This window comes from Callithrix jacchus, chromosome 7 (genome assembly GCF_049354715.1).
Source record: "Callithrix jacchus isolate 240 chromosome 7, calJac240_pri, whole genome shotgun sequence".
NCBI lineage: Eukaryota > Metazoa > Chordata > Mammalia > Primates > Cebidae > Callithrix > Callithrix jacchus.
The window spans coordinates 70,211,358-70,235,783 of NC_133508.1; the positions used below are offsets into that span (position 1 = coordinate 70,211,358).

General features: G+C 46.0%; 1 protein-coding gene across 18 annotated transcripts in view; it reads right to left on the reverse strand.

The window, feature by feature from the left end:
- Positions 1-24,426, reverse strand: part of CSMD2 (CUB and Sushi multiple domains 2) — a 637,686-nt gene that overhangs the window by 116,572 nt on the left and 496,688 nt on the right. For 17 of the 18 annotated variants that reach the window (XM_078331131.1, XM_078331136.1, XM_078331130.1 and 14 more), the window contains 5 exons: positions 22,080-22,218; positions 16,579-16,766; positions 6,119-6,313; positions 4,958-5,074; positions 1,445-1,558 (listed from right to left, as the gene is read on the reverse strand). In XM_078331131.1, the coding sequence (XP_078187257.1) occupies positions 1,445-1,558; positions 4,958-5,074; positions 6,119-6,313; positions 16,579-16,766; positions 22,080-22,218 (753 nt within the window). The remainder of the gene's footprint in view (positions 1-1,444; positions 1,559-4,957; positions 5,075-6,118; positions 6,314-16,578; positions 16,767-22,079; positions 22,219-24,426) is intronic. The other variant, XM_078331129.1, reaches the window with a different exon arrangement.

Here is a 24,426-nt window from a genome sequence, read left to right on the forward strand (position 1 = left end):
AAAAAAGAATAAATAGACACTTAGAAGTAATAGATAAAAAGTCTAGGAACAGACACTTCATAAAAATTTAGTATATGTAAATTTGGCATTTTGAAAATTCTGCTAGGACAACTGATTAACTACATTTGAAAGAATATGGTTAAATTCCCTATATCAAATAATAAATCAAAATAAATTTCAAAGGTATTAAAGCGATGTGATGAAACTAAGAAGTGAAAGAAAGCACAGAGGAATATTTATTTGACCAGCATAAAAGCAAAGGAGAAAACTGTAAAAGAAAACATTGATAGATTTGATAGCATGGGAAATTTACATATTCTGACATTAAAGCACCCTGAAGAAAATTAAATAGCAAATGACAAACTGGAGAGGAGGGCTTTTTATAGTGCATATATATATCTATACATACATACATATATATATATATCTTATAAAATATGGAGCTCTACTCAATAAATAAGAAAATAAGTGCTTATAGAAAAATTGACACAAATTCACAATAAATTCACAAATAAAAAATTCACAGTCCAATAAACACATTACAAAAAGGCGAACCTAACTAGTAATAAAACAAGGCAAATTAGAAAATGAGATGCCACTTTCACTTTTCAAACTGATGACGCTTTTGTTTTTTTAATCACCTGGTTTTTGTGAGAATAAAACATGCCCTCTTACTTGTTGGTGATCAAACTGGTAAGATCTTTCTAGAGGAATATTTGATAATCTGCATAAAAAGCCTTAAAGATCTCACATATCCTTTAACTTGACAATTGCACTTCTAGATATTCTAAAGTAACAGAAATGTATATAAAGCTGTATGTATAATACACTGCATTACTATTCATAAGCACAAAACATTACAGATAATCTAAATGTTCAGTAATAGGGAATTCATTACATAAATTTTAACTAACTATATGAGAGTCTATTATGTGGCACTTAAAAATCCTATCATAGAAGAAAAAATGACAGAGGAAACCTCACAGTGAATATTTCAATAAAATCTTTATATTGGTTTGTTGAATAAAATACGTAAATGTCGAAGAAGATACAAAGACTGGAAGGAAATCCACTATATATTGTCAGTGGCTCTTTCTGGGTAGTCTATATTTTGGTTCTGTATGCAATTATTTTGTTCTGTCACTAAGTTTTCTACAATGAAAATGCAATAATACATTTACAATAAGAAAAAAACTTGTATCTGAATACGAACCAACAGGAGAAGGCTAGACCACTAGGGGGCGGTGTAGAAACAGCCTGGTTGAGGGCAGCTGCTGAAGGCCCCGCCAGCCGGAGCTGCCTGGAGCTGCCGGGAGCTGGCCTCTGCGGGCAGAGCCGCAGGGTTCCACCTGCGGCCATGGGGTGCTTCTAGCACCTCCTTCCCTTAGCCAGCCGTGATGCCCCCGGCCCGCAACCGTCCCCACCCTGGCCAAGCCCCGAGTACCTGTATGGGAGCCCGAGAGGGAGCTGAGGAGCCGCGAGTGCTGGCTGTGGCCGTCGTGAACCTCCACCACGTCGTTGAGGGCCGTGTGAAAGAAGGCAAACTGGCCAAACACCACTGTGGAGGAGACACGGCGTGGGGACTGGGCAGGCAGGCACGCTGCGGCAGGACAAGGGATCTAGGGGTCTGGGGGCCCAGGCCAGGAGGAGGGCAGTCCTGGGGCTGCTGGTGGTTCCTGGGCTGTGGCTTGTTGCACTGGTTAGCATAGTGGCAGTCTGGCAGTGGCCAGACACCCCGCATAGGGAGGTGGGGAGCTGGGGAGGCTGGGCTGGCCTTCACAAGAATCAAGACAACATGGAGGGCTGCACCCAGAGGTCACGTGGGTGGAGGCGAAACTGAGCCCACCTTGTTCCTTTCCCAGATAGCAGCTGCAGCAGCTACTGGAAGCCAACCCTTATTCTCCATGTGATGTCAGGACCCCATGTTCTCCCTTAATTCTTTTTCAAAGATCCAACAGACCAGGGCAGCTCCTGGGTGCAAGATCTCCTACCGTTGAGAGGAATGGAGGGTGAACAGCAGTTTGCTCCCAGGGAAGGAGCCACTGTCTACAGAGCAGGCAAACCATTGCTCAGATGGAAGGGGGAAGATGTTATTTATTAAGCACCTAGTAGGTGCCAGATATCATACTTGACCATGACTGTTCCAGGTATTATCCGTATTATGTAGACAAGAAACTGAGGCTCTGAGGTTTAGACAGTTCCCCAAGGCCACTCAGCTAGTTTGGGAGGGGGGCTGAAAAGGCAGTGGGCCACAGCCCTCATGAGTCCCCAGTCAGAGACAGCCTAAGAGCCCTGCCATTTGATGGGTATTTGGGCCGCCAGCTACAGATTGCAGGGAGTTTCCTCAGCTGCCCCTCTCTTCTAATCAGGGCTGAGAGGCTAGAGCACTCCTGGGCCACAGTGGGCATGGCTGCCAGTCAGCTATCTGCCAGACCCCGGTTCATTCTGCATGCACCGGCCTCCCAGGTGGTCTGGTGCATTAGAGGGCAAGAGCCAGGCCAGACACTTCTTTACATTGGCTCAGGGCCTTAAGCATGTAGGAAGGAGGATGTGTGTGCTTATGTTGTGTGTTGTATATGTTTGTGTGCAGTGTGTTTATGTGTGCATGTGCATACAGGTGTGTTGTATGTCCTATGTCCATGTTGTATGTTGTGTGCAAGTGTGTTATGCATGTGTGTTGTGTGTTATACAGGTATGCTGTGTGTGGTGTCTGTAGAGTATATATCATCTGTGCTTTGTATATGTTGCATGTGCACACACGTGCATGTGTTGTATATTGCATGTGTTACATGTGCTATATGTTGCATGTTGTGTGCATGTTGTGCACGTGTTGTGTATTGTGTGTGCATGAATGTGTTGTATTGTATATGTTGCATGTGTTATGTGTAAATGTGTTGTATGTATGCATTGTTGTAGGTGTATTGTATGTGTGTTTTGTGTATTGTATGTGACTGTGTTGTGTGTTACATGTGTGGTATGTGTATATTGTGTGTTATGCATGTTGTGTGCATGTGTTGTGTGTATGTTGTGTTTGGTGTGTACGTGTGTGTTGTGTGTTGCATTCTATGTGTTGTGTGTGTGTGTACATTCATGTATCAGGGCAGAGAGGGACTCAGGCCACGGAGTTGACTGCCTGATTAAAAACTGTTTGCAATGGTATGTATAGTAGTGAGTGGAATAAGGGATCCTTTGCTCTCAACTCATGCTTAGAGGAGCAGGAGGAAGAGTACATTTCCCTACCTTGACAATGAATACTGAGTTAGGGCTGGTGGCACAGGGAGCTCCCTGCTCCCCCTATTAGTGGTGAACAGGGACAGGTAGGGTTTCTGTTTTCACAGAGTGTATATTCTATTGGGAAGAGATAGTCAACCCCTACCCCTCAAAGAAATACTTAGGCAAATAGACAAGATAATATCACATAGTGTTAAGTTCTCAGTGTAATGGGATAGAATGATGGAGTGTCGCAGGCCACTTTAGATAGGGGATCAAAGGAAGATCTTTAAGATGACACTAGAGCTGGTATCTGTGCTGAGGGTCAAGTCTTTGAGACCAGGAGGGAAAAATCTGCCCTTAATCCTCAGGCTCAGCATCACTGGCAAAAGAAGATCACTTGGACAGATCTCTGTATAGTTTTCAACTCAGTGATACTGACTAACTGGCCTTGTTAGGTTGTTGGCTAACCCCAAGGCCAGTTAGTCAGTGTCGTTGAGTTGAAAACTGTATACAGAAATCTGTATACAGTCCAACTGAGCTAATTTTGGGGGTGAGCTCCTTATCACTTGAGGGATTCATGCACAAACTGTAGGCCCATCTATCAAGGATTCTGCTCTGGGTAGGAGATCAGATTGGACAGCCTTTCAGGACTTTTCTAACTGTGATCCTGCAAATCTGAAGCTCCTCAGTATATTGGGGAGTATGTGCACTTGTACATAAGCATCCTTGTTCTGGGGCAGGAGTGGGTGCACTGACAGCTGGAGCTATGGGTAGAGATGAGACTGGGAATTTATAGAGGACAGAGAATATGTCTCTCTGCAGAGATGACTCTGCAGCCCCAGGACCCAGTAGAGTGCATGGCCCACAATGGGAGCTTACTAAACATTTGGTGAACACCTCAAGCATCAGGCCTTGCTCTGTGCTTGCCCACCCTGCTTTTGGGAATAAGGAGCTAGTGTTCTGCAGGCTGCTCACCCTCTCCTTCTCTCTTGGATGGTCAGGACATGTTGATGCCCTGTGGCACACCCAACATCACTTGTGTTTAGACATGGTTGTTAGTCTGCAAAGAGGAGGTCCAGAGAGAAAGAAGCCAGCCTGGTAACCTGGTTGCCCTTCATTTTCGTGAATGCCTCCAGGGCTGGCAGGACTCTTCAATGTCCCCACTGCCAACCAGGTAATGGGCCTGGTGTTTTCTGCCCACATCTTTTGGAATCTGGAAGTTTCTCTGTCTTCCCAGGGCACTGGCCTGCTCCTCACTTTTTTCTTGCTTGTCCTACCTGTAGCTCCTGGACCAGGCTTTGGTTCTCAGATGGGACACCAGAATGATGTGGCTCCTGGCATCCCACACCTGCACTTTCAAGCCCAGCTCCATCCCCTCCCTCCTGCTCCTTGGCCACTCACCCCTGGGTTCCTAACAGGTCTAGATCTGCGGCACCTCTCTTTAGACCTGGGCCATACTGGGTAGCTCCCTGGGACACCCTGCCTTCCCTCTGTCTCGTCCAGTTTCTCACCAACTCTGTTCCCTTGGTTCTGGCGGGGCTCACTTGTGCCCTTCGGCTCTCTTGTGTCAGGAATATATTCTCAGCCTGTTTTGGAAAGTCAGTACTCAGCTGTCCTTTTTTTGGGAGACTGTTCTGCAGTTCCCACAATGGGGCTGTATAATTGGGAAGAGCCTGAGGAATTGCCCATTTTGGAATGAGGGTAAGAAGTCAGAAAACATATGAACAACAACCAAAACCCATACCATAGTCCTTGGGCACAGTAACAAAATATAAGCAGATCTGTCCACTGGTGTAGTTCTGGGGGTAGTTGGGGGACAAGACCACTCCATCCGAACCCACATACTGTCCCCCACAGGGGGCTGAAAGAGAAACCAGATAGAGAGTCAGGTGACCCTGTGGGCCTCTTACCAGTGACCTTCCTCCGTTCTGCCCCAGCCTGAGCTTCTGGCCCCAGTAGGGCTGCCCTGAGGTGGGCGGCCCTAGCTTATAGAAGGGAAGTCCTGAGGACACTGCCCTGCCCTGCTCTGCCCAGGGACATGCATCCCTGGCCAGGCACGTAGCTGAAACTTTCCCTGAAGCTGCCAAGGGCCTCTTGGGCAGATGGCAGTTCTTGCCCTCTACCTATTAACACTGGCATTGGTCCCTGAAGTCACAGCCTTAGGGAGCACATTAGGAACCTCTTCTGCTTACAAGTGGGGTCTAGAAATGATCTGCTGCCCCTGGCTGACATCTGTACCTGGAATGAGTATCAGCATGAGTAAGGAGCTGAAGCTTCCCCAAACAGACGAACCCCATGGGGAGCGGCCAGCCCATGTGACCCAGGCATCTTCTGTTCCCCTCCATGGTGCCCAATTTCCACAAAGGATGGGTCTGAGCCTGCCTCTCTTACAGAGAGGTACCTCTCTTACAAAGGGGTACCTTGGCTTTTCAACTTGGATGCTCACCACGCTCTTAAAACCCTGATACTCATTCCTATCCCTCTTGTCAGGAACCCCATGGCTCACCCAGACCCACCTGGAATCGGTGCACTCTGTTGGCCTTACTTCAACATAGCTGATCTCTCAGTGATTTTCCCTAGACCTAGGAACTAGTCCAGGAGCCACCTTTAAATGACTTCTCCCTGGTGCAAGCTCCCTGTTGTGGCATGTCTGGGGGCCTCTGTTGAGGGCACCAGCATCTGTGTGAATGGGGGTGGGGACACTATGTGAACTGTGATGACACCTTGACAGGAACTGCATACCTGGTGAATTATAAGCCACTTCTATACATATCCACACAAACCCAGGTTTGTGGAGGAGCAAGCCTTAAAGACTATGTCTCCCTCCTTTCCCTAGCCCACAGCACCTTCTGCCCCTGGCATGCCCTTCATCCTTAGACCCGTCCCATCCCTGGGCTCCCACCACCTGTGCAGACTGGCCGGGGATTGTTCCACACGGGTTTCCCATCAGGCCCCAGGATGCAGCTCAGGGTCGAGGTGCCCTCAACTTCGTAGCCTGCGTGGCAGTAGTAGGTGATGGAGGAGCCCAGCTTCAGGTCAGACCCCACTCGCGTGCCATTCTTGATGGAACCAGGATCAAAACATGACTCCCGTGGGTTTTCTGGGGGTAAAAAAACACACAAACATGTGCACACACACAGAGGGCTCATAAGGAGGCTCTTCCTGGGCTGCAGCACCCATGAAAAGAAGCTGACTTTAGCCACAGAGCACATGGGGATTCACAACTGTGGCTCCTATTCCCCTCAGGTCTAGAAACATCTCTTAAATTTGGGTAGAAATTGAAGGATGGAAATCACATTGAAGAGGGAAATTTCCCCTTCTCTCCCCATATTCTTCCATTGACCCACAGAGGAAGGAGCCCCAGCGAAATCCCTGAGGCCCTTTCTCATCCCCTGCTTGCTCCTCCCCAAGGGAAGGATGTGCTTTTCTGGATGGTGGGGGCTGAGGGTCCCTGGCCCACATCTCAGCTGCTGGCAGGGTCATTGTGGGAAAGGTCAGTGCTTGGGCACAGTCTACCCCTTTGCTCATCTTTGACCCCTACTATGCTCAGCAGCTTCCTGGCCTTTTGTGTTTCCTGGGGAAGCAGGGCAGGCAGTCTGTTTTAGGAGATGCTCTTTCTCTTCCTCTCTCTTCTGCCCCACCTGTACCACTGGCTGGGGAGTGGAGCTAGCATCTGTTCTGCAGGCTCAGTCATACCCATCTGTTGCAGGTACTTCTGAGTGCATGGGTACCAATACTTAGATTCAGGGAGGAAGTACAAAACACACTTCCACCTCTGGGTTGGGTTAGCCGACCAGTGGAATAAGTTGATGTCTCCAATGTGGTTTTCCAGGGCTTTGCATTGGGTACTGGGTGCTTGCCAGTTTATTAAAACTACAGTGTTTCTCCATGTGGCTATTGATCCATATGTGTCTTCCCAATCAATCATACAGTGATGCATGTAACAGTCCTCTACTCTGCCTCTCTGCACCAGATAAGACCATGCTTGACATGGCCTATAGCTTGGGAGTACGAGCCCAGGTCCCAAATCTCTGGAGTAGGACAGTCTACAGCATCCCTCACCATCGGCTGGGAATCCTGAGCAGCTCCTGGGAGTCCATGCTCACTTTCATGCATGATTGCCTTTCCTCAGTCTTCCTTGTTCTAAGATAACTGATGGTCAAGAGGTTTGTCACCAAGGCTGGGCAGTAAAAGGACACAGCTGAGGCCAGTCAGTACCAGGGAGATGCAAATGAGTATCGGGTTGATTGATGAGCATTTTGCAGGATACATTATGGCAGGGGCAACACAGAGGTCTAGAGATGGAGACTCACAAAAGGGTGCTGTCAGTCCTTACAGAAGGACTCAGAAATTCAAAGAGTGGAGCTAAGGAGGAAAGAACCAGACTAGAAGAGATCAGAGTTCATTTCATCAGCGATGAATGGCTCAGAAGGAATTTTGCTGAGGGCAGTCCTTGTCACCTGGGTACCTTTTGGATCACCTACACAGGAGGTGGCCACTGCTTGAGGCTGTCACTCAGTTGACTGATGGGATGGGACTCTGAGAGTCTCACTCTTGCACGGGAGCATGTGAGACCATCCTGCACATTAAGTCTTTGCCCGCAGCTGAGAGTGGAACAGCTCTGGATGCATTACTGCATTTAAACTCAAGTGGGTTCAGAACATGGCCACTCACTGCAGGGGACTCCTCAGTGGTTTCCTCATGTGCCCCGTGGTGCATTGCCTTGATCTGCTTTATCAAATCTGTCTTCTCCATGAGCCTAGTGGCTCTGGCCAGAATATAACTGGCCACCAGGTGACCCATATGTGAGTCACAGAGATCCAAAAAAGTGTCATCATATCTTTTGTTTCATCTATCCTTTTTTTTCTTTTTAAAAGTTTATTTTACTTTTTGTTTGTACAAGTGGTTCATTTGAAACTAGCGATTATTAACATGTTGATATTTTCCCTTTGCTTTTCTTCTTGTTCATATTTTTTTAAAATTTATTTATTTCACTTTAGGTGCATATTATATCTGGCATTCCTCCCCATGTTATCCCTCCTCACCCTCCCCTCCCTCTTTATAAATTCAAAGTGGGTGAAATCTTACTTGAAGTTCAGAAAAATTAAGTAACTTGGGATCAAAGTTCACACCGCTCATAAGAGGCCAAACTAGCTGCGGTCCCTAATAACCACTTTCCCCACCTTCATCCTTCAATAACAGAACTCCGATTTTATCCAGAGCTCCAAGGCTAAATTCTACATTTCTCAGCCTCCTGGGCAGCTATGTCTGGACAAGGGGATGTAAACGCGAGTTAGATCATGTCTGCTGAAAACAATCCAATAGCCTCCTGTCTCACTCAGAGTAAAACCAAAATCCTTACAGGCCTCCGAGGCCCTGAACGTGCGGCCCCAATAGTCCCCTCTGTGAGCTCAGCTCCTGTCATCTCTGTGCTAGCTTTGCTCCAACTACACTGGCCTCTGGTTTTTGTGGCTCCCTCTCTTACCTCTTTCAGGACTTAGCTCAATGTCTCCTTCACAGTGACACCCTTTGGGAAGCTACTTAAAATTGCAATACTCCTTTTCCCAATGCCCCCAACACCCTCCTCTGCTATATTTCTCTCCACTGCAGTCAACACTCTCTCATTGACTCTATATCGACCTTATTTTTTTCTATCTTCCTCCACTAGAACATAGATTTCAGAAGGACAGCTGTTCAGTTTGTTCATAGCTGTATTCCAGTGCCTGTCACATGGTGGGCACTTAAATACCTTCAGTGGATTATTGTGGAACTTCTAAAAAGCCTACTTAAGGGAAGTGGACTCAGCTGAGAGAAATGCTTATCAGCCTTTCCTTCTTTCCATCTGTCCTCCTTCTCTCAGTCTGGAACTCAGACATGATGGCAGGAACCTCAGTTGCCATCTTGGATCCAAGATAACCTTGATGTGGGGTCCATGGACTAGCATGGTAGAGCAGAGAGGCAAGAGGACCAACGTGGAACTCCCTCATCAACCCTGGATGCTGTCCTCCAGATTTCTTTTATAGGAAGGCTGATAAATGTCTACCTTATATAAGCAACTGTGTTTTTGGGTAACTGCTGCACCAGCATTGGACCCTAGCTGGGTATGACTACCCTAGAACTTTACAGATGTCAGAATGTCCTTTCTTTCCTTATTTGTGTGGCAAACTCCTACACTTTTTAATGCCACCTTCTCTCTGGCAGAATTCTGTTTCTCTTTCCCTGGTTATAACATGAATTGCACTATTTTGGTAGCTTGGGCAAGGGTAGTTCTTCCCAGTGGGTTCTGAACTCCTGGAGGAGAGGGACCATCACCTAGTCTTCTCATAACCCTGGCAACTAGCACAGAACTTGGCACCAAGGCTGGCCTTATTTGGCACATAATAGAGGCTTAATAAATGGCTGCTGAATTGTTTGGCTGAATACTTTGAGGCCTGGAAAATCAACAACCACATCAATGATTCCAAATACAGACTCTATTCTATATTTACTCACACGTCAGAGCAAGATGAGCTCATCATCCCGAGCATTACCACATTAATAATAATGACAAGGATAATGATAGTGATGATAGTCCCTTACATAGGAATATCGCTTCATAATTTTCAAGGCACTTTCCAAGCCGTTATCTCATTTGTGTCTCACAATACCCTCTGCAGAAAGCAGGGCCAGTTATGCTCATGTTCAGTTTATAGATGAGGAATATGGTGATCAGAGATGCTAAATGAGTCTTCCAAGCCTTTCAGCTATTTAGAGGTAGAATTAAGACCAAAATCAGGTCTTTAGTCAGCCAAACCAAGCTCAGCTGTGAATGATAACGCTAAATGACTAAAGCATCATGGTGATTATAATAAATAAAACCCAAGCCCTTCAAAATGGGAAAATAAGAAGAGCCAGCTTCTCTCTGGTCCTAATAGATGAGGCTTACTTCCAAACCTTATAAACTGCAAAAACCTGAAGACAATCCAAACATTCAACCAGTAAGGAACTGGTTATAAAGGGTGGATTAGGGCCATCTACTAAAACACTAGCAGCCTTTTAAAGGAATAGCACTAGTCTTTGAATACTGATATGGGAAGGTGTCCAAGATCTATTCTTGGGCTCACACACACAAAGTCAGATTACAGATGAGCACATATGGTGAGATCTCATTCATATAGAACAGGGATCAGCAAACTACAGCCCACAGGTCGGTGGCTGCCTGGTTTTGTAAATAAAGTTTTACTGGAACACAGCCATTTGTTTACATATTGTCTGTGGCTGCCTTTAGCATTATGAAGCAGAGCTGAGCAGTGGCAACAGAGACCATCTGGAGTAAAAATACTCACTCTCTGGCTCTTTCCAGAAAAAGTTTGCCAACTCCTGGTACAGACTTTACATTACTTTATATTTATAGAAAATACCTGAAACGAGATACCAAGCTGTAATAATGGCATTGCATGGATGATGGTATTTGCAGGCATGCTCAGTCTTTAAGAGTATATTTTACACACTTTTATATTGTTTGAATTTGTCCAACAAATATGCATTCCTTTAAAAGTAGGCAAAATGGAAGATCTTTCTATTTTGCATTTAAGAAGAATGACCCATAACAGCAGCAGGTGGTGGGAACAGGGGTGATAGCAGGTGAGGCTGTAGCTTCCAGGCCCACGGTGTTACTTCCAAGGGCTTGAAAGACAAAATAGATAGATGCTTTTTAGGACCTTCCATTAAAAATCGATTCCCTTTGATCTTTCTTGAGTTATTTCAGATTCCCTAACACACACGTCAAATTCTTCCCTCTGAAATGCCTCTGACCCCCATTCTGGCACAGAGGGCTTCTACTTAACGTTTAGGGCTCTAAATGGACCCTGCTCAGAGAGGCCTTCACTAACAACCTTTCTAGTTTCTCTCTCAGAGAAGCCTGTTCTTTTCTTTCCTAACTTCTTATGCTTCGTACGTCTTGCTGTTTCCCTCACTCACCTTCAAAGTTACATTAGGGTAGGGACCATGATGACTTTGCTCCTTGCTGTATTCTCGACACCCAGTACAGGTCATGGCATGAAGTAGGAGTCACTGAGCATTTGTTGAATGAATGAATGTCTCACACATGCATGGATGTTTTAGCACATTCCTGCCTAGGAAAAGGCTGCCACACATGCTGGAAGATGAGAATAAAAGTCCTTTCACCCTACTGGTTCTGTTGATATCTGTGGCCTGGAGAAGGACATCAACCTCCCTGTGACTCCATTCTAGTGACTGTGTCCAAAAGACTGGAGCCCTGCTGTTCTCTGTTTCCTTTTAGCAAAGGGTAAAGCCACCCAGGAGGATGAATTCAGAATAGAAGTGCCTCTGATCAATGGTTTCATAGAAATCCACAGATGACATGACTGCATTCAGAATCATCTCCTAGAAAGTCTGCCCAGAGAGGACTAAGACACCACAGTTACCCTTCAGAAGCAACTGAACAGAGACATCTAAAAACCCACCCCTCTTTGCCTTAGAACCAGGTGGACTTCCAACATCTCATCTACAGAAGGGTTCACCAGTCTAACTGTCACAAGGATGTGAACTCCATGGAGGCAGAGACTTCATTTGGTTCCCTGCCCTGTTCTCAGCTCCTGTAAGTAGGTCTGGCACATGGTAGCTGCTCAATTCATATTTACTGAATGAATAAAAAAATAAAAATGCCTAATCTGCTCTTGCCCCTTCTGCAAAAGCCTAATCCCATGATTCTGCTCAGTGAACCCTTGAATGAAGCCTGGTCTCTCAGATGATCCTTTGGGATCTGAAACTGGAATATAAACTGGGAAGTGATTCAAAGTCAAGAGTGATCCAAGTGTGGTGTCTCACACCTATATTCCCAGCACTTTGAGAGGCCAAGGCAGGTGGATCAGTTGAGGTCAGGAGTTTGAAACCAGCCTGACCAGCATAACAAAACCCCATCTCTATTAAAAATACCAAAACAAGCTGGGTGTGGTAGCGCACGCCTGTAATTTCAACTACTTAGGAGGCTAAGGCAGGTGAATTACTTGAACCTGGGAGGTGGAGGCTGCAGTGAGCTGAGATTGTGCCATTGCAGCTTGGGCAACAGAGTGACATTCCACCTCAAAAAAAAAAAAAAAAAAAAAAAAAGAAAGTCAAGAATGAGATGGCCATACTTATCCCAGGAGAATGGACAGGCAAGGAAAATTGATCTGTAGGGAGGGGAGAATGCAGCAAGTCCTCAGAAGGAGGCAGGGGAGAGAGAGAACGATCCTGGAGTGAGGATGATTGTCTCAGCCTGTGCCTCTCCCATCCTGATTCCAGTCCTTTGGGAGTTTATGCTTCCTGCCCTTGGGTTCTCGTATTCTACAAATATTTTGCCTTTTTGTGTCAGAGGGAGTTTTTGTTATCTGTATTGTTAAAATATAGAAACCTTTTAGCTTAAGTTATTTAGGTTTTTGTTTTCTCATAATAATGTCTCCTTTTTGTGTCAGATTGTTTTGAGTGGGTTTCTGTTTCTTGTGTTTTTATAATAAATTACCCCTTTGTTGCTTAAGTCGCTCTGAGTGTTTTTTTTTTTATTATTTGAAACTAGATATTTCCTAAGATTCTACCAAACTGTTTCTGCTTCCCACTTGGGAAGCTGGATGTGGAGAAAGGCTCCTGATCTTTCTGCCTTCGGTCAGAGGAAGGGTTAATCTCAGTAATTTCCACTGTGCTAAGCCCAGCTGAGTCCAGCAACATCTCTCTATGTGGGGCTCTCGTAGGCCCATTTCACCTCCCTAAGCAAGACCCCTGAAGCCACAGCTCCCGGGATACCCAGATTCTCAGCTTTAGCAGAGCCCTGGATCTCTCTAAAAGACATGGACACAGGACACAAGTGGCTGCTGGATGCAGAGTCCAATTCTGCTCTTCCTGAGGACCTAGCCCTGCCTCCATGTGGATGTCTTCATTGGGCTGCTTCTCCATCTATGGTTCTCTCCAAACTCACAGGGTGTGGAGGGTCTTAAGTTCTTTGCTATGGACTGGCAAAGCATATGAGACACACATGTCTATCACAGATATTCATGTAACAAATATCCCACACTTATGACATGTGCAAAATATTATGCTCACACTTTATATCTTCAGTACACAGAAAAGAACATGTACTGTGTTCTTCTGGACTAGCCCCATAAAGAGGGGTCTGTACCATTCTCCCTTCCAAACAAAGACAGAGCTAATGCAATACCAGTTACACAGGAAAGAGGAGATGGGATGAAAGTGGGTGGATCAAAGTACATGTCAAGTACCTATTGGCACCGGGCACTCTGCTTGGTGCTGTGCCTATTTGCTAACCCTCACAACAACTCCTTCATTTAGTGTCACTGTCCCTTTTTCATGGATGAGGAAGCAATGCTCAAGAGGAATTAGGCAACTTGTTTCAGGCCATGCAGTTATAAAGTGATGGAGCCTTCCTTATAAAGAAAGATATCGTGCATGGGAGAATATCATCAAAGCCATGGGATCTGATAGCAAAGTAGACCCATTCCAGGAATCCAGGGATCCTGGCATAAGCAGAAGGAGATCAGAGGGCAAGGCAGGGTCCCTGGGTTCCACCAAATGGGTTACTAGACCAGAGGCCCAGGGAGATAGTAGAGGGTGACTAATATTTGGAGGTGTGTTGTCTGGGAAGGAAGGAAGGAACTAAAGAAGGATACTTGAGGCTTTCAACAGGCACCCTGACCCCTCAAACACACATAGTTATCTTTATCTTGGTACCTGCACTACAGATCCTAATAGGGTGATGCAGAATGCATTTATAGGCTGTGCCTCTCCTTTCCCCTCCCTCCAGTAATCAGCCTTCCTTTAGCTGCTTGGCTGGCTCAGTTGGCAGCTGGGAAGGCCTTATTTTGGGCTATGGTTTTACACCTAAAGACCCCTCTAGATACCACCCCAGGTCAACAGGTAAAAGTGAAAAGAACTTCACTGGGAAGGAGAATTGAAATTTCGCTCTCAGACCATGAATTTCCCTGGAGAAGACCTGGGGGAGAGATGGCCACAATCAGGTAGCCATGAACAAGGTGACTGGAGAGGAAGCTGAGAGGGTTTCTACCCAGTAGTTTACTATATCCAGGGAAGCTGAAATGTCATCCTATAAAAAATGAGGCTGACAGGGGTGACATTTGGGGTGAATTCTGGAATCTCTGCCAGGGAGAAGAGTCAGAGTTGGATCAAGTCAGAGGCAGCTCTGGTGGTTGCTAGGGCTTGGCTAGGGGCAAGGACATCATTTGTAGTGGCTCTAAGTATCATGTTTGTGCAGCTTCATCTGGGTGTTCTCAGCTGTGTGGGTGTGAGTTCAACAGAGAGTACAGTTTTGCAAGGTTTATGCGCTTGGAGGACTAGGGGACAGGGTAATTGAAGGTACTGATGAGAATAGGAATGAAGAGATGAAAAAGAAATGGTGATGGTATGGCAATGGGGATGGGGGTGGCGGGAACAATTGAGGTCCCAGACTGGGTCTAAGTCATGCCTTCTGTTAGAATTCGAAGTATCTGACTGTGGTGATATCAGTGTGCTGAAGAGAGTTTGGGCCCAGGAGGTTTACCCAATGGCAGGTACCTGGAGGAAGAGAGGATGGCAGAACATCCATTCCCTAGGCCAGCCCCATGAGGAAGAAGACTACAAGGAAAACATTCTCCATTTCACGTACCAGTCTTCTAGAACTGTACCTGACAAACAGGACATAATCGAGAACTAGGAGGAGTTCAATGAGTTGATGGATATAAAGCACTTAGGACGGTGCTGGCAGTTGGTAAACACTAAGTTTGCCATTGTTCTAATTAGTGTTATGTGTGAGCTCATGTGAGATATTCCTAGGGGTGGCCAGAAATATTTAATTAGGGGACAGTTTAAAAGGTGTCTCAGGTCCTACGTCCTACATTATGCAAGCAGGGAACATGAACCAGAAAATCTTTAATTTTAACTGGTAATGTGACCCTGTTTGTATGCACAGGCTGATGGGGCCTGGGTGAACTTGGGTTATAGTAACAATAACAAAATCTATCATTCCCAGAGCATGTGTAGAGTCTTTAGCACATATGGAGCATTATACATATGTATGTATATGTATAATATGTGTGTATAAAATATCTTTTAATCTTAACCTCCTGCAACATAATTATTACTAGCGACACTTTGTAGATGATGCTTCAAGAGATAGTAACTTGCCAAGCTCACAAATCAACCAAGGAAGGGAGCTGGGATTTAGATAATGGGATTTGGGATAATTAGGGAAGAATGAAAGGTCAAAAAGAGATAATAGCATAGAAGACAGCGGAGTGCTTGACAGCCTGGAACTCCTCTTACTACTACTAATAATATTTGAACATTATAGAACGCGTAATATGTGCCAGATACTGTACCAAGGACTATCATGCCTGGACTCATTGATCTCTCTTCATTTCTGTGAAGCAGGAATTTTCCTACCACTGTTTTATAAAGGAAGAAATGGAGGCTTCAAGAGGTTCAATATTTTATCCAAGGTCACGCACATGTTAAGTCGTAAACATGAACTTTTAGTCCAATTAATTTGACAGTCAATGCTCTTAACCAGGCAGGGACAGCCTGTTTTTGTAAGGAAGTTTTTCTTGGAATGCAGCCATGCCTATTTATTTATGTTTTGTCTATGGCTGCTTTAGCGCTACAGTGGTAAGGCTGAGTAGTTGTAATAGGTAAACCTAAAATATTTACTATTTTTAAGAGAATTGTTGACTCTTGCTTTTGACTATAACACTATTGAACTTGCCTTAATTAGCACAGATGTGCAATGTGCAATGGGAGTAAGTCAGCTGGAAGGATGAGTAAATGTGATAAGGAGGTATCAGAAAGTGACCAGTCTAAGATGAGGTGTCAGAGTGTGGCCAAGGGGTGTCCTTGGGACAGAGGTCCAAACACCATGACCCTAGGATTAGATGAGCCATCCATTGGGATGTTGAAGTTACCCAGGATGGTGAGAAGCTCTGGGTGGAGAGAAAGATTGAGCCTCATATCAGAACCCTTTTAGTGAAGGGTAGTGCCCAGGAAGATATCAGCTGATAGCTATGAAGTGAGGGTATGAGGCTGAAGTAGACATAGGAATGACAGTCACAGAAAAAGAGGACAAGAAGAGTAGTGGTTGGAAATAGATGGGGTGCAAAAGGAATACTGGTCCCCTTTCTTCCCACCCCTGGAGAGTATAGGGGTAGAGGACTAAGCCATTGAGGGGGCACAGGAAAGGCAGGTTTCTGCAGGTGGCAGCAGTGCTAGGGTTGGTGTGGGCTTGCTGTGGTCCAGCCCAGGGCTCTCCTCACTATGCTACACTACTTATCCTCTGCCATGTTGGCTGGACCTGTCCACAGTACTCTCTGGCACCAGGGCCCTTACCTGTATAGTCAATGACGAAGCCAGCATTGCTCACAGATGCATCGCTGCGGAAGGCGAGGAAGAGGCTGTTACTGCTGCTTTCAATGCGGCCTGGGAGCTGGGAGCCATAGAAGCTTCCTATGAGAGGGCTGAGAGAGTCCCGTCCATCGTAGATATGGAGGAAGTCATAGCCAGGCTCCAAGTTAAAGCTAGGGAACAAAAACATCCCACCCCCACCCCACTAAGGTCAAATAAAGGCTTTTGCTGGTGTCTTAGGTTCAACCAAAGCATGGGGCCTCCCAGGGAGCAAGCCCACCAACCCACTGGTACCCAACTCCCAGAGACTGGCTGGTAGAAAGGGAGAAGATGAGGCCTGGATGGCCTCAGTCAGGTGAGAAGATGGAAGAGGCAGGCTCAGGAGGAGAGGAGACAGATTCCAGTCAGTGTTCAAAAACCTAACATCTGCCTTATACAGAAGGGAAGATGAGTTGCCAACTCTAGACACCAAGTTGTCAACCAAAGTAGTCCAGAACCCAGGTCTCTTACCTGACACCAATATTCTCATACTGTGCTGTTCTGAACCTCATTTTCTAAGAGAGAATGAGCCAACTAGGGAGCCATTCCCAGGCAAGAAGGAGTCTGTTACCATGAGGGACCCCTAGCTTCATGGCTTCATTCCAAGCTAGTGCTCCAGCTCTCCTCAGGGCCTGCTATTGCACCACTCCTAGCACCCACAGATGTCCTCATTCTTAGCTATTCTGACCCCGGTTTGAGGAAAAAATCCATTTAAAAAACTTATTGAGCAAATTGAATATTCGAGTTCATGAATGTAATTTATCCCACTGGAATGGCTAGAGTGAAAATGATGGAAAATTCCAAGTATTGACATGAATGTGGAGCTACTGGACCTCTCATGCCCTGCTGGTGGGAACGTGAATGATTCGTACTTTCATGAAGTGAATGGTTCACAAAGTCTTCTAACCACTTTGGAAGACTGTTTCATCGTATCTACTAAATCTGAACATACAAGAGGTCTTTAAAAAGTTCATGGAAAATGCATATTATGAAAAAATTATGCATGAAGTTCAAAAGTGTTTTGCAACAAAATAAGCTCACACCAACTTGAGATAACATGTCTGCCCAGGATCTTAAGTGAGTCATTAGCCAGGACCAGATACCAGCCTGAAAAAAAGCCTCCATCAGAGCAAACTGAATTCTGCTAAAATTGAAGCAAGAAAAAACATCAAATTTTTGGTGAAGTTTGGGGAGAAGAATGGTGACATCACTGACACTTTGCAAAAGGTTTATGGGGACAATGCCCCAAAGAAATCAGCAGTTTACAAATGGATAACTTGTTTCAAGAAGGGAGGAGTTGATGATGAAGATGAAGCCCACTAAGGTGGACCTCCACATCCATTTGAGAGGAAAAAAATTAATCCCGTTTGTGTCCTGATTGAATAGGACCAAATGATTAATAACACAAAAAGAGCCAATACCATAGACAGCTCGACTGCTTCAGATTACACAATTTTCACTAAAAACTTAAGGTTGACCAAACTTTCTACTCGATGGCTGTCAAAACCATTGCATTTAGATCAGCTGCAGACAAAAGCAGAGCTTTCAATGGAAATTTTAAAAACGTGGGATGAAGATCCTGAAGCATTTCTCCCAAGGAAAGGAGATGGAACATGGACTTGCCGGTACAATCTGAAGACAAAGCACAACCAAAGCAATGGCTAGCAGGGGGTGGAAGCGTCCAGTGGAAGCAAAAGTGCACTGGTCAAGAGCAAAAGCCAAGGTAATGGTTTTTTTTTTTTTTTTCAGACACTCCAGGCATTTTGCAGTTGATTTTCTAAAGGGCCAAAGAATGATAACATCTGCTTATTATGAGATTGTTTTGAGAAAGTTAGTTAAAGCATTAGCAGAAAAATGCCTGGAGAGCTTCAGGAGAGAGTCCTCCTCCCCGACAACAATGCTCTTGATCATTTCTCTCATCAAACAAGGGGAATGTTTCAAGAGTCTCGATGGGAAATCATTAGACATCCACTTTACAGTCCTGATTTGGCTCCTTCTTATTGCTTTTTGTTTCCTAATCTGGAAAAAATCTCTAAAGGGCACTTATTTTTTTTTTCTTCAGTTAATAAAGTAAAAAGGACTACACTGACTTGGTGAAATTGCTGGCACACTCAGTTCTTTCGGGATGGACTAAATGACTGTTATTATTGTTTATAGAAGTGTCTTGAGGTTGATGGAGTTTATGTTGAGTAACAAAGTTTATAATTTTTATTTTTATCTTTTAATTCAATTTGTACACAAACTTTCTGAAGTGACCCTGCTCTGGTGCAGCAATTCTACTTGTAAGTATATATTCAACAAAGGCAATTGATACCAATCAAGTGTGCAAAGATGAAAACAACAGAAAAGTATATGAGCTTGCAGAGAACAGATTTCAGAGGCAAATTTGCTCATGCCCAGCCATGGGCTGGGATACTCAGATATAGCAAGTCCTCAGTATAGTTCATAGGCTCTCAGAAACCATGACTTTAAGTGAAATGACATATAACAAAACCAATTTATTTTTACTCATCAACATTATAGGCTGGGTGCAGTGGCTCACGTCTGTAATCCCAGCACTTTGGGAGGCCAAGGCGGGAAGATCACTTGAAACCAGGAGTTCAAGACCAGCCTGGCCAAAATGGCAAAACCCTCTGTCTACTGAAAATACAAAATTAGCCGGGTGTGCTGGTGTACATCTGTAATCTCAGCTACTTGGGAGGCTGAGGCATGAGAATTGCTTGAACCTGGGAGGCAGAGGTTGCAGTGAGCCAAGATTGTGCCACTGCACTCTAGCCTGGGTGACAGAATGAGACTGTCTCAAAAACAAAAACAAAACAATATAATGATATGACATTGAAGGAAACATTATTTGAGGAACTGCTGTACTTCCTTTTACCTAAAGTCACAGTTTCCAAGATGACATTGAGGACTTACTGTACTCTATTTGAGATTGAGAGAAAAATGACTGCTCTACCCTTTGGCTAAGATATGTAGTGGAGGGAGGTGGCCATATGTCTCTAGGACAAAGGAGGTAACCCTGGCTGAGAGACAGGATAGGGGACTGGGAGGCAGGGAGTACAGAGCCAGAGGTGCACTGGCCTCCTTCCCACCTAACATCCTCTCACACTGCTGTCAGTTGCGGGGTCACCATACCACTGCTGGGTGACACAGTCCTCTTGCCCACGTAATTCAGCTTCTTGACATCTACTCTTTTAAAAGTCACCAGGGAAGGTTTTGGAGGGAGTCAGTCTTGGTCACAAATGATGGCATCACCACTTCCTAAGTAACTGCCTTCTTTCTGTCCCTCCCTTCCCTCTATCATCAAATTTTGAGCACCCTCGATATTCCAGGCACTGTGCAAGGTGCCAAGGACACAGGGACATGTCAGACACCACTTCTGCCTTCAAAAATTGATGGTGCTGTAGGAAGTGACAGGCGTGTCAACAACAAAATAATGTATAAAATCAGCCCAAGGCGGAGCAGGAACACAAAGAAAGGTTCCTTGGGGAGGATGAAAAATCAATCGTTTATGGAGGAGGTCAAGCCTGAACTGAGTCTTGGGAGATGAGAAGACCCTTAGAGGTAGGACAAGGAGGGAACAGGAAGTTGCTGTGAAGACAGAAACAGAAGCAAAGTCATAAGGATGTGAAAGAGTCTGCGAGGCCCTGAAACTGCAAGGAGCTCTGTCTGGTTGGAGCTCAGGGCTTAGGGTGGGGTGGGCTTAGGATGGGGCTGCTGATTGGAGAGGTAGCCAGGGGCCAGATTGTTTGGAATGAAGCTCCAAAGTTTGGCCCTTTATTTATAAGCAAGAGAGGACTATTGGATCTATTTGTTTGTTTCTTTATTTTTGAATTGAGGTATGATTTACACTGTGTGAAATGATCGGCTCTAACGTGTATCCCCCTATCAGTTTGGACACACGCACAAGACCCAGAAGTGTCCCACCATGCCAGAGAGTTCCAAGTGCTCCTTCCCATTCAACCTTCTCTACCCTCAGATGCCAGCACTGATCAGAATTCTTCACCAGGGATTAGTTTTGCTGATCCTACAATTTTATAGGCGTTGAATCATACGTTATGTACTTTTTTGTGTCTGCCTTCTTTCACTCAGCATAATATTTTTGGGACTCATCCACGCTGTTGCATGTATCAGTAGTTCATTCTTTTTTATTGCTGAACACTGTCATCAGAGGATGTTAAAATGGAAAGCAGGGTGGTTATTTCAGCAATTTTGAGTGACAAGATCACTCTGACAGCTAGCTAAGGGAGAGATCGGCATGGGAGGCAAGACGGGGCAGAGGAACCCACAAGGAGATGAGGGCAATAATTTAGATGGGAGATGATAGGGCTCAAACCAGGACAGGAGCTGGCAGGATGGAGAAGAGGAAAATACATGAGGAGACTGAAGGCGGTGGAGGCTGCACGCCTCGGTCACTGCTAGTGGAAGAAGCTGTGAGAGCAGGTGTCAGCGCCAGCCCCAAGGCTCAGAACAGAGCTCTTCTGGGGGAGAAGGAATAGGCTTGATTTTGTACATGTTCATTTGCAGTGTTTGCAGACCCCAGACAGAGATGTCCAACAGCTGGATAGCAAGGCTGATGCTCAGAAGAAAGCCAGGGTGGGTGGCAGAATGGAGTCTTCCACTTACAAGAGGGGAGTGGAGACACAGGAATGACTGAGCTTGTCTAGGAAAGGAGTGTGGGGGAACAAGAGGAGGTTTTGACAAAGCCCAGCAAGGGAAGATGCATTAAAAAAGGTCCACGTGAAGTCACAGAAGAGCTTGGAGAACCGGGGAGTGTGACTTCACACAAACCAAGGGAAACATCAGACTAAGGATGGAGGGGGTGATTAAGAGGTGGATGGGATAAAACATGGAAAGGCCCATTTTGTTTGGAACCAGGAGTTCATGGGTGGCTTTTATCAGAGGAGTTTCCCAGTGGAACTGTGGGGGCAGAAACCAGGTTCCGGTGAGTTGAGAGTGAACGGGAGGCGAGGAAGCAGAGAAAGGCAGAGGGAGTTCTTTTGAAGAGCCTTCCTGTAGCTGAAATGAAAGAGCAAGTGCAGGAGCTAGATGGGGGAGTGCCTGGGACCCAAGCCTGTCCATTTACACCTGTGGAGTGGGGGGGAAGGGGCCGGGGGAGCAGACAGGGAATGCAGAGGGTCGGGCAGGGGCATCCAGCAAAGGTCTCCCTTCCGGGCCCCAGTATCTTCAGCGGTAAAGAAGGAATAATAATTGTTTCCTCAAAAATTATTACAAGGATTAGATGAGATGATATGCGTGAGACTGCTGAGCATGGTGCTTGACATGTAGACGGTCAATAAATGCTAGTTTCTCTCTCTTGGCTTGTTCACCTCCCATGGAGCTGAGAATTCTGCTTGCAGACCTGTGAATACTCACCTGGAGACCCAGGTCCCAGAGCCCCTAGCTGCTCTGAACCCTTCATCTCCCACCCGGGGAAAGGTACATACATGTTAAATACCAGGGCGATGACGTAGTCTGGTGAGACGGTCACTTTCCAGTCACACTCCTTGCCTGGCGGGTAGGGTTCTGGGTAATTTGGTGACAGGATGACTCCAGATGGTCCTGTCAGGTCGCCCCCACAGGGAGCTGAGGAGAGAAGAACACGAGGTGAGGCTGCCTGTTCGCCCTGGGCTCATTTTCATGGGTGTTGCTAACATGCTATCGAGAGAGGAGGGGCTGAGGGGCTCAGGGGAAGGTGGAATGATGGAGTTCTCCTTTAGAGTGGTGGGAATGTTTCGGAGATGGTGGGGTGGTTCTGCGACATGTACCAGGTGCCACTGAACTGTTTATTGAAACACGGGTAATTTTATGTTAGGTGCATTTCACCTCAATAAAATATTTTTTAAAATACCTGGCCCTGCTGCTTCCCAGCTGTGTGAACTTAGGGAACTCATCTAGTCTCTCTAGCATTCTATATCCTTCCTCTATTATAAAAAGAGACAATATCTTCTTTGTGGGGTGGTTGTAAAGATTATTTGGAGATGTCTGCTAAAGCATTTGGTAGAGAGTGAATGGTTGATATACGGAGCTGACACTGTCTGCAGACCTATGAAGCACACGGTCTTCCTTCACTGCCTCATATCCAGCTGCCAGGTGAGCTTTGTGGGTCCTGACTGCAAGTTCCTGTGCACTTGATGTCAGAAGGAGTGGGAAACACACTCATGTTCGCCTGCCAAGCACAGTTGGTCTCCTGTGCTGCCAGTGCTCCTGGCATCTGCTCGCAGCTGCAGATACTTTCCAAAAGTCCTTGTCCAAGCGTACGTGTGTGCCTCAGTTGTATGGCACTATTATTAATCCCCAATCAGTCCACATGGTCACCCTTCCCTGAGATGACAGGCCTGTCAAGCAGGTGGGGAGGGAGAAGGTGGCCAGGTGACACAGCAACCTATTTACCTAGGGACCTTCTGAGCAGCTTCCCCAGAGCCTGGATCAGATCTTTTCCTCCATGCCTGGGGCTGTTGTACTGTGGCATGAGGACCGGATACAGTAAAGACTGGGAAGTGTGTGGGGTCATTAGCAGGATGGCTAAGACTATAGATATGGCTTGGTCTGGAAACCACAGGGCACCATCAGAGGATGTAAACACTGAGCCCACAGGAACACAGACAGCCATTTAAGGGCTGGCTAGAAAATCCAAGAAGAGTTTTTGTGGGGACAGCAAGAGGGCATTCCAAAGTTAGGGGCAGCCACTGGCTTGTCATAGAGCTGGGCACTGCTGCTTTGGCTGTGTCATGGAGCCACCTCCGGCTGTGGCTTTTACTCAGGGTCAGGCTTAAAGGGCTGGGTCAATCCCTAACAGGGTCTCAAACAAATGGTAGGTCTTTAGGTCAGGCATAAGAGCCCTGACGTGGCTGAACATCAGGCCACATCAGTGAGGAGTCTGCTTTTTTTTTCCCCATGGGAAAATATATCCCAAGTACCATCCTGAGTACCAGAAACACTCAAGTACACATCTATTATGTATTAGACTTGACAAATTGCATTTTAGATACACTATCTCATTTATGTCTTATTAACAACTCAACAAGCAATGGATTATTCTTCCTGACTTATAAAGGAAGAAAGTGAGGCTCAGAAAGGCTAAGTAACTTGCCAGAGTCACCCTGAGACTCAAACTGACATGGGACTGGCTCCAAAGTCTGTTGTTTTCCCCTTCTCTACCTCCACACAGCTTGTGGCAGTGGCCAGAGTAGAGGAGTGCTTCTCCCTGCAGACCAGCAGGGGAGAGCCCAGTTGTTGCAGGAGCTTCTGAGTGAGGATGGTACCTTTGGTTAGATCTGCTCATGTCTCACTCGCGTCTCCACTGAACCCTTTGAGAGCAGAGGGCGAGATAAATGGAGCCAACCAGAGGCCAGTACAATCAGGCTAGACCCTTGAACTTAGCAAAGAAAGATGGCAATGTACAGTTTATGGAGTGAGGCCTTGCCCAGGCCAGCCTAGAAACAGAGTCTGATGTGGACAGTGAGAGTGAAAAGCCAGTGTCACATCAGAAGTCCCAGCTCTGGGAAAATCTTCCCAAGGGGGCACAATGAGGCCTCTATTCTGGGTTCCCACCCTCCGCCTCCCTCTGGCAGCTCAGGGGCTTCTTCCTTTAAGTTTGCCACAGATGGGGTGAGTCTCTGTGGTTTCTGAAACTGCCCCCATTACTCTCTCACCAATCCCCAAAGTACTGTCAGTGTCTCTGGGTTCTAGGCTGCTGATCCCTGTGCACAGCTCTCTTCTAGATGGCTCCACGGCATCAGGCATGTGCTTCCCACTCAGAACCCCAGCATGGGCTTCACTGGCCGCTTCCTG